General features: G+C 42.7%; 1 protein-coding gene across 1 annotated transcript in view; it reads left to right on the top strand.

Moving 5' to 3' along the window:
- Nucleotides 1–11,513, top strand: part of adamts17 (ADAM metallopeptidase with thrombospondin type 1 motif, 17) — an 89,851-nt gene that overhangs the window by 61,162 nt on the left and 17,176 nt on the right. The window contains 3 exon segments of the mRNA XM_084062361.1: nucleotides 887–967; nucleotides 3,062–3,219; nucleotides 7,384–7,543. Of these exon segments, the coding sequence (XP_083918487.1) occupies nucleotides 887–967; nucleotides 3,062–3,219; nucleotides 7,384–7,543 (399 nt within the window).

Here is an 11,513-nt window from a genome sequence, read left to right as displayed (position 1 = left end):
TGGAAACGATTGAATTGTGGAGGAAAAGAAAAGAAAACTTATTGTAGAAGAAATACAATGAAATAAATAAGGCCACAACTATAGGCCAAAATACGTAGAATCATAGAATCATCATATAGAATCACTGAGCTGCTTTGTCTTGTTATCACTGCCCAAACACAAGTTTAGAGGGGGCATGGTGTGTCTGTGTGACCTGATGCACGGTGTGTCTGTGTGGGGGAAAGGCTGATGACCAGCTGTGACTAGTCTGCCTCCGTCCTTCTCAACAGCAGGACTCGATGGCAAAACTGAAGCATAAATATGATTAGGGATCGGGTGCCAAAGATTCCACAAACAGGAAGTAAAGAGTTTAATTCCAAAATGGGATGCCCATCATTGAAAAGATTTAACAACTTCAGTATCCTTACAAAATGACTACTGCAATTGAAGGAAAACTCATTTAATATTTTAAACTCTTGTTTATGAAAAACATTTCAACAAATGAAGCATAATCATTATTTGATTACAAAATAAATTGAGACAGACCTTTCCAAATGGAAATTGCCAAATTCTGGAAAATAAACTTCAAGTGAACAGTGAAGCATGATTGCTGAATTAAAACTGATAATATACTGCATTTAAGAGCACACTAGTGCACTGCATTTCCCAGAAATGCTCTGACAATTCCTAGTCTGTGCTCTATGAAATAGCTGTCTTGGGCAGGTTCTAAAGTTTATGTGATATCCAACACAACATCGGGGCCTTTCCTCTCTCCTTTCATAACGGTCTCACAAAAATACAATACACAGTAGTGACCAGCCTGGCCTCCGCACTTCCTGTCTCCCCTCCCTGCTGTTGTGTCTCTGCGTGTGTCTGTCCTCGCATCACACTCCTGTCTGTTTCCTAGGCTACATCGAGGCAGCCGTCATCCCCGCAGGAGCCAGAAGAATCAAAGTTGTGGAGGACAAGCCTTCCCACAGCTTTCTGGGTAATAATGCATCTCCTAGTGATAGACTATACACACATTCTCCCACACACACACACACACACACACGCGCACGCACACGCACACACACACACACACACACACACACACACACACACACACACACACACACACACACACACACACACACACACACACACACACACACACACACACACACACACACCACACACCACACACCACACACAGATTGGCAGACTCAAAATGACATCAAGTTAATAAAAAAAAACTTCTATTTGTTGTGATGACAGTATACATCCCTGTAGTACTTAGCAACTATGTCGCACATTTTAATTTGCACCACGGATCGGCACCATAACAAACTTAAAACGTTCACGAAAATGTTCATTTGGAATTGGCACTCACGCCGTCTGTCTTTACATGTTCCATGTTTACTCCAAGGAGGTCTGGCAGTATAGTCAGTATTCCAGCAGCGGTTGTCAGATAACCGATGCCCCTGTGGAGACAAGCCTCGCACTGGGACAACAGGCTTTGATGTGTAAACATGTTCCCCTTGTCAGGCACAGGTTTCATTATGAAAGGGCTGGAGGATGTCTGTCCTCTGCAGGCAGCCAGAAAGACATGGAGGGAAGAGAGGAGATAAGAGAGCAAAGGAGAGGAGGAGACATGAATGGAAAGGAGATGATTCCAAAAGGCCAGACACTCCCACCGAGAGAGTGAAACATCTGGTCTTCAAAGACCCCTCAAACATTACTTTTTTGCACACTAAGGCCTGCTGTATATTCCCCCCATATTGCAAACATGCAAATCATATTTTTCTGCGTCAAAAACCTGCTTTTTAAGAGGAGATTATGAAATGGGCGTTGAGCTAATACTGTTTGTGTGGATGTCAGGATTTCGTGTCTAGTAAATTGTTAAAAACTTGTCATGTGTCTGTGAGGAGTGTTGCTGTATTATCCCTTTCTTAGCACTTATTATCCAAATGAAGATCTGCTCTGGCAGTTGATAGTCATTATAGTACATTGGAACAGACTGACTCTCCATTTAATTATATCCGGAACAAGTCCGGAGAAGTCAAATCATTCCAACAATATACTTATTATAATAACATGAATCTGGCCGGAGACTGCTTGCATCTTATGTAATGTCTGATATCTCAAAATGTATTCCCTCACTACTACTCTTGTCAGTGAGAACACGCGCACACACACACACGCACACCTACTTCACTCCTGTGCAGCTCTAAGCAGGCAGAAGTGATTCTCTCGTGGATTAACCCATCCCGGGTCTATAGTTGTATAGTTCCTCTTTGGCACAGGGCCCAACAACACATAGCCTCACAGAGGGATGTGGACTAACTCTGGACATGTGGTGAGGTAGTCAGTTGGCTGGGCTTCAGAAAAACCCAAATCCACATCAAGGGTTCTTTTAACAGCCGAGCCCAGGCAGCTTTTGTGTGGTTGAGGGAGGGAGCGGCTCAGGAACTGAACTGCACTGACCCCACTAGCCTTTTTATTCATTTTTAATTTTTTGTATTTTTCTGATCATTTGATCTGCTTTGCAGCCCCCCTTCAAAACGTCACTTAGTCAAAGGATTAGTCTGGGTCTTTGATTTTGATTCAATTAACCTGTACCAGGTCCACTGGAAAAGAGTCCACACTCTTTAGCAACTCTCGCTGTGCAGTTTTCAGTTTGTCATCAAGTATAACAGCAGGTTTATGAAATGATTGTATAACTGAGGTGATTGCAGGAATACCGCACACACACACACACACACACACACACACACACACACACACACACACACACACACACACACACACACACACACACACACACACACACAGACAGACAGACAGACAGACAGACAGACAGACAGACAGACAGACAGACAGACAGACAGACAGACAGACAGACAGACAGACAGACAGACAGACAGACAGACAGACAGACAGACAGACAGACACATTGACTAGATGCATTCCTTAACTTCTACCCTAACCTTAATCATAATCCTAAAAGTACAAACACACGCACACACACTCTGTCTGATGTAGGGGGTCTGTGGGGAATACTGTAGGGGGTCTAACAGTTTTTCCTCTCTCCACCTTACAGCTCTGAAAGACTCTACCAAGAGGTCTATCAACAGCGACTGGAAGATTGAACTTCCAGGAGAGTTCCAGCTGGCAGGGACCACGGTCCGCTACGTGAGGAGAGGGCTGTGGGAGAAGATGTCCGCCAAGGGACCTACCAAGACGCCCCTGCACCTGATGGTAAAGACATCAGTCACTCCCTACCACTGTGTTATGTCACAGAGTGTGACCCAGTTTTAATAGTAGGACCTAAAAACTCCTGACACAGGAATATTTGTTTTGTTTTTTCTTTTGTCTTGAAGGCTGTCTTTAACACTATAAATCAAATCTGATTTACGCATACTCAGAGATGGATTCATTCATTGGGGTTGCAAGAGTATTTTCGAGCATATAGAGCATGCTTAGGATGCTGTCCTCTTATACCTCTCTGTTTGATTAGGATTAAGACTTTTGAGAATGAGTTGCACTTCTGTAGGAATGTGCCAGCTCAGAGACAAAGACGAAATGGTTCTACATCGTATGACATCTGCTCTTAACTCACATCTTAATCTTAACTGGCCCTAAAGGATCAAGCAACCTCTCCTCATGCATAGTTAGAGAAATGGCTGAACAGTTGATTGCACTATCGGGCATAGAGCTCAGGCAGCGAGCTGGATTGTAATTAAAGTTAATGAATCTCATCTCGGTTTTCAGAGAATCTTCAGTAGCAGCTGATAAAGTGCACTTTTCACTATTTTCCCTCCCCACAGCCCTGTGGAATATGTTTCTTAAGCTGGTTCTGCTGCTTAATGAGATGACTGCAGGCAGAGCACTTATGGGACTCATCCCTGCATGAGAATAAATGAATGGCTACTTTTAGGAGCTATTAGCTATCTGAACACCATTGGTAATTAAACCGCCAGTTGTAAAATAATAAATAAACGGAGAATGAATGAATGGAGAATAATGTCCATAAATTACTCTTCTGTGTACAGTATAAGGGACAGGCTAGTGATTTAGTGTAATAGTAATAGTAATACAGACAGTACAGTAATTCATACTGTACATTTTTTCTTTGTTTGCCATTAGAATAAATTCTGTCACTCGTTTGACTCATCTCTGTTACTACGGCTGCAACTAATGATTATTATCTTAAAGGAGAATTTCTCCCGTCGTTTTTCTTACCTTTAATATGATATCATGATATCCTAGGACGAGTGGTACAGTAGAAAAAAATCATCAATCCATTCTGAATCGACCGCAGCTAAAAACCTGAGCCTATCGGACTTGCGCTAGATTGCGTATTTTAATAGCTTTTTTCCCCTCTTTTTTTGTGGGATCTAACGTAGCTGTGGACAGAAAAACATCCACAATGTTTTTGTCCCAGATGGGCCGCCGTAGTCTTTGCAAAGTGATGTACAGTAGATGACATTTTGGGGTGAGATCTAACGTTCTCATGGACAGAATACACGCCACAGTGTTTATGTCGGAAACGCCTACCCGGAAGTCTCGCAAGACGAGATTTCAACCGTGACGTCATCTGCATCCCTTTGCAAAGACTACGGCGGCCCATCTGGGACAAAAACATTGTGGATGTTTTTCTCTCCACAGCTACGTTAGATCTCACAAAAAAAAAAAAAGCTACTAAAATATGCGATCTAGCGCAAGTCTCATAGGCTCAGGTTTTTAGCTGCGGTCGGTTCAGGATGGAGTTATGATTTTTTTCTACTGTACCACTCGTCCTAGGATATCATAATATCATTTTAAATGTAAGAAAAACGTCGGGCGAAATTCTCCTTTAATTGATTAATCTGTTGATTATTTTAGACCATTAAATGATGGTCAAATGAGGTAATACATTAATTTCTCCCCCCCTCAATAGTAGGGTGACTTCACATTATACCTGTAAGCCATAAAAGTGGGATAGCTATACTTTTTATGATTTCATATCTGCAAAATCAGGCAATATCCTAAAGTGATCGTGAATTGTTTCTTCAACACTTCTTGCCACTTAACAATGGTTTGGATTCAGTTCAGCAGCATATACAATTATATATGATAAATCAATTCATGGAATTTAAAGTAGGTATACACTTGTGCTACTGGTCATAATAAAATAGTGTAGTTGAAACATACACAATATAGGCTTAAAATTATGCTTATAGGCCTTCAAGCATTTTCAACCAGGCCGAATGATCTACCGTACTCTTGTCTAAGTGGTTGATTAATAACAGCTGTGTTGTCAGTGTTGCCAAGTTTTGCATGGGGTGTGCCCGCTGAAGCTCTCTATGCTGATTTCCCATGTTGCATTTGGGCTGCAGGATGTGTGTTAATTTTGGTGTTTATGTTGTTATTTAACTATGGTAATGCATCGGGGGATTATGTGGTGGGACTTTATGTGTGGAGTCATTTGGTGATTTATGTTGATATATGTATTTTGGTGTGACACCCCCTCCCCCCTCTCTCTCTCTTAAGCAGAAAAGTGGTAGGGCTGTGTGCATTTGCCATAACAAAGGTCTGTACTCCGTGGCACAGTTATGCTTTACCATACGGTCAGTGTCATGTGCGGAAGAAAGCTGATTTGAAAAAGCTCACACGCTGCCGTCAATGATGCACTCTAGTCACCTGTAGAGCCAGTACCATAATTTATGTTATTCAGTCACCTATAGGCAGGGACGCAGGGGGACATACTCAGTTCCATTGGGGGGAGGGATATCCCCCCCACTTTTGGGATGAAGAAAAAAGAGAAAGAAGAAACCTCCGACATCTACACTTCATGGAGTACATTTTTTGTACCGAATTAACTGAATTGCACACTGCGCGCGCGTGCATGCGTCCCCTTCGGTTCTAAAATGCCCTCTGCGTCCTTGCCTATAGGGCCAGTACTATAATTGTTAATAATGTTATTCAGTGTTTGAGTAACTTTCAAACATTTAGGGTTTAGGCTATAGAGGCCCTATTGTATTGATTCAAGATACTTTTCTTTCAACGTGATTTGTAGTCTTCAGCCTCCCATCTTCCAAGCTAATATTCCCATGATGCACTGTTCTTTAGACATGGTGTGATTGTTTTCAATTACCTTTACCTATCCCTTGTTGATTATTAGACACACAGAGACCCACGTACGCATGCAATAGCATTAATTACCATTTTTGTCTCCTCTCCCTATAGCTATATCTACTTTAATTACTACTATTACTGTGTCGTACATTCATGTTTTTAACTTTAATTTAAAAGATGAATAAACCTACTAATGGAAACTTGTAATATTAGGGTGCATTCTTAAATATGCTTATTTGGGTGTCTTGTGTTACAGTAAGTAGCCATTATCTCCACCATGTGGTCACTGCTTCATATACTTACTGTATGCCTGCCTCGTGGGATATGCTATTGAGACACAGTCCGACTTGCATCATTTATTCAGGCACTTACGTTAAATCATCGTGATTTAACGTACACGTGTAAGACAGTCATGGTTGTCACTCAGCAGCACTCAGAAAACCAAGCCTTTCAGTTTTCACACAGAATAATCAGTGTGTGCTACAGTATGCTCCTGTGCATACCATATAGCTCTATGGTGCGTACGCTTGCCTCACTCCTCTGGGTGGCACTATGAATCTCCTATGAAGGGATAGACACACATGGGCTGACACGGGCGCCTACAAATTCACGCCCACTTTTGACACAGCGCCGCTACTCGAGGTCCTTTAGAACGATGAACTGCAGCTCTCAATGCAATCTCTATGAGAGGCATTGTTAAATACCGTAATTTCACTGGTTAACTACTGAGGCTGTAGTGATTTTTTTTGTGTTCTAACAGTGTCCCATTTGTTTGATTTGTCCTTTTTAATGTGACATACGTACCAGCCATCTCAATATACAACCCACAATATACTATAATATTCTCCATCAGTGTCTCAAAAGTTATAGCATTTGAAATCTAAGGTTTAAGTGGTCGCATGGTATACGTCACGGACGCATCCCTTGAGGTTTTCAATACCCAGATACGTTTGTGTCTCTCATGTATCATTTTATTTTGGACAATTATCCAAACAGCATATTGCAAGACTATTTGTATATTAATACTAACCTGGAGTATTCACTAAGTAGTTGAAAATGTCGGGATATGTCACTCCTCCATTTAGTTGGGTTATTAACTTACATTCAGGCAAGTTAATACAACAACGGTAAACCCACACGTTTTAATTTGTCATGTACCGTCGGAGCTCCATGGTGGGTAGAAAATTAATATAAGCCTATGAGATGTTCAAAATATAGAAATATGTTACACCCTTACCTGTACCCTCATGCATCTTCCTCTGTCTATCTGACCGTCTCTTGGTCTCCTCACCACACGCTGTACAGGTTCTGCTCTTCCATGACCAAAGCTATGGGATTCACTATGAATACACAGTGTCTCTGAACGGAAGCGAGGAGAGGAGCAGCGAGGAGCAGAGAGAGACAGAGCATCTCTACATCTGGACCCACAGCAGCTGGCAGGACTGCACCGTCCAATGTGGAGGAGGTGACTAATGCACAGTCACAACAAACGTACATATACATAATACGCAGTGGTATAAAGTAACTCAGTACATTTACTCAAGTACTTTACAGTACTTGTGGAGGAGGTGACAAATGCACAGAGTCACAAACGTACATATACCTATATGAGGGGCTGTTGTCAGGATATACAGTAATTCAACCTTAACACGCATTAGTGAAACCATTCACCTGTAACCACCTGGTTTCTAACCCCAGTCTCCCGCATGGGAAACTAAACATCTACTGGTCATCCAAAGGGGATCCACATCCCCGGTTCAGCGAGATATTAGTCCTCTGGGATTCAGGCATGACTACTCTGCTACAAACGCATACTGTGAAACCACACACACGCACACGCACACACACACACACACACACACACACACACACACACACACACACACACACACACACACACACACACACACACACACACACACACACACACACACACACACACACACACACACACACACACACACACACACACACAGACACACACACACACACACACACACTGTACGTAAACAAACACACACATGCCACTCACATCACATACTGTAGATGTACTGTATACTGTGTCATATGAATTTGCGTCTATCTAGGGCAGTTGTACCAGCTGACCGTGGCTCTCATGTGGGTTTGACACTGAGCTGTTTTCAGCCACGACTCCTGTGCTCCATTCCCCTGCTGTTGCTGTCTTTACCGCTTCGATATTTGAGCTCTGATCTCGACCGCTCTATGTCACATCTGTCCCCCCATGCAATTTGTCCTAATCTGGCAGAGGCTGGCCAGCAGAGCTGCCAGAGCACCACTTCAAATGGAGACCCTGGGCTGGGAGACAGGGTATCGGTGGGATGCTGGGCCCGCATGGGGGGGACTTCTAAGAGACGAGGGGACTTGGGTGGCCCAAGAGATAACCCTAAGGCTGGTGTTAGGGGAAATGGGATAACATGGAAACAACGTCTGGTTTAGACGGGATGGCTGGGAGTCTGAGAGTCTGAATGAGTTGGCTGTTCCAGGGAGAAGTCAGTAAGCGTGTTAATTCAGAGCATCTGATCCACAGTACATTAGACAGGCGGAGCAGGGTCCCCCTGTGGACAGCTCAACAGGGTTCACACGCATAATTTGGCCTACACAGACACAGACACACACACACACACACACACACACGCACACGCACGCACGCATGCATGCATGAATGCTCACACACATAAACACACACACAGATAATTGTCTGGTACTCCTCTGTTAAGCTCCTGAGGGCTACCCCTTGTAACTTGCTGTATCAGTGTCCAACGCGCTCACAAATACCTCTTAATTGCCTGACAGCAGCACTTTGCAGTACACAGCTTTTGACTCTGAGAGGTTAGGTTCTCGGATTAATAGCCCTCTCTCCACGGACTAATCTCAAGGAGTTGGCTAACTCCTGTCACTCTGCAATAACATCATTTGAAACTCTGAGGTAACGGCTTGTCTTTCCTTTAATTTGAATGAAATTATTTCTCCATCATGACCTCACCGGTTTGATCCCTGTCCAGTGAGGAGATTAGCTAGGATGTGCGGTCATCCCATATCATCTGGAATAGTCATTTTTTTGCCGGGACAGGACTTGTAACCTACCGAGATGTGTGTTGAGGGTTTCATGTTCAGCTAGGTTTTCACAGCGTGTTCGAAAGTGGTGCAATTGTGTAATTATTTATGACCAAGATGAGGGAGGGAGAGACACCACCATTCAGGAATAGCGTCCCAAGGTTAGCTAGCAGCAGTTATTTTGTTAAATGGCTGCCAGATTGCTTTGTGGTTCCTCCAGTGTTTTATGGTATGTGAAGATACCATATTCATACCATATTCAGGGTAAAGATTATTGTGAGCTAGAATATGTAACGTACAGCAAGAAGATACTTATGCAGTAATGTAGTAACTAGGTGACGCTGATCACATATTGAGATGTCGCATCTTCAAATTTGAGTCATGTCGTCTGCTTTGAGTAGTCTACTACTATAAACCATAACAACTCAGTTAAAGACGGGGTGCCGTGATTTTCAGTGATGTTTTCCCCCCTAAAACATAATCATCAGGTATTATGGTTATACAAGGAGGAAGATTGTTTTCAAAAAAGTGTACAGAAATTGTTAAAATTATGTTTTTATGTGGACACGCCTCCAGTTCATTAAGTATACCTGGTTCTCACCTTAGCACCTCCTCCACCACCTTAGCACCACCCACCTGTCCTAGTCCCTCCTCCTCCTCATGCCCACACCTGTTGTGTTATGATAATGAGGGGGAGGGTATGTTTTTACTATGTCACTAAAGCGCTGTTTTTCTATTGGCACATTTGACCCTCAAGGTTTCAACCTCCAGGTAGAAACTCAAAATAGTCAGAGAAGACAAAAAACACCATAAAAATACCACCAGGGGGCTTGATGAAGTTCTATCAACCTCATAGACACATGAAAAACAGAAAAAGTGCAAAACCATGGCACCACCTCTTTAACTAAAACAAGAAATAAAGTCCTAATAGTGGTGTCGAGTCCTTGTCCAATCTTTCGCTATCAATAGTTAGTCACCATAAAAAAATAAGGAAGTGGCACAAATCATATCAGTCAGATCGGCGGTGCATTTTCCTTGCTCCTTCTTCATTGCTTTAAGGCTCATAACAAGAAGCTTATTCTATTATCATCTGTGCTAGGCGGTGGTATTTATCCGTGCGTGCATCCGCAGGTAATCTCGTAAACTACTAGGCTGATTGATTTCTTGTGCATGCTAACAGCAGACCAATGACTTCAAAACATGTTTTAAATCGGTCAACAACTATGTATTTTTGTGAATTAATAAGTCATTCCTCCGGGCTAAGGGATAAGTGTCCTGCGAGACTACGGACTTGAACTAGCCAATTAGGGCCTGCGTCCGTTTTATGGGCACTACACTACTAACTAGAAAAAGTGCTCCTCGGAGCACAGGTCTCCGCCAGGTCAGGTAGGCTATTGTGGCCTCCTGGTGGCGCTATAATAGGCCAACGTGAAAAGGGTGCTATTTCTTCTTAGGCCTTGCACGACAATCGGACACTGACTGCATTCATGATTTGAGGCATTTTGTTAAAAACATGTGTTTCGCTAAATTAGACCTGTTGGTGGCGCTATAACAGGCCAATGTTAAAAGGGTGGCATTTGTTCCTCAACATAGTGTGAATGTGCGTGCAAAGTTTGAGGGCAATTGGACTGCGTTCATGATTTGCAGAATGTTGTTCAAAACAAGCCAATAATGCAAACTTAAGATGTCAATCTTAGCCAATCAGTATGGAATATGAAAAATCAAACACATCCGTCGTGATCACATGACTATAGAGATCATGTGTACTGATTTGCGTAAAATTTGGATACAATTGGAAGGAGTAGTATAAAAAAATGTGTTTTACACAAGTCGGCCTACTGGTGGCGCTATAAAAGGCAGATGTGAAAAATGCAGGGCAAAGGTTTTTCCTTGACCTATAGGGAGTGTGCATACAAAGTTTTACACAGATCGGTGCAATTATAGGTAAAAACACGAATCGGCCTGTTATAGCGCCACCATGAGGCTGATTTGAACATTTTCAAATGGTAGTTCTTCCTCGGCCTAATGGGAATGTGCGTGCAAAATTTCACGGAAATTGCATGCTGTGTTCATGATTTGAGGCATTTTGTTCAAAACGGTGCACTCCTGCAAACTTTGGAAGACATTTTTAGCCAATCAGGATGGAATATGAGAAATGTGAAAGACCCGTTTCGTTTAATGACTATAGAGATACTGTGTACCGATTTGTGGGATTTTTGGACAAAATCTGTAGGAGTACTGTCAAAAAATGTGTTTTGCACAAATCGGCCTCCTGGTGGCGCTATAACAGGCCCCTGTGAAAAATTTGGGGCAGAGGTTCTGCTCTGGTATCCAGGGACTGTGTGTGCACAGTTTGGCTG

Source organism: Gymnoscopelus microlampas (genome assembly GCF_963454915.1).
Source record: "Gymnoscopelus microlampas genome assembly, chromosome: 1".
Taxonomy (NCBI): Eukaryota; Metazoa; Chordata; class Actinopteri; order Myctophiformes; family Myctophidae; genus Gymnoscopelus; species Gymnoscopelus microlampas.
Note: the sequence above shows the minus strand (reverse complement) of the source record. Positions and strands in the feature narration are given on the sequence as shown.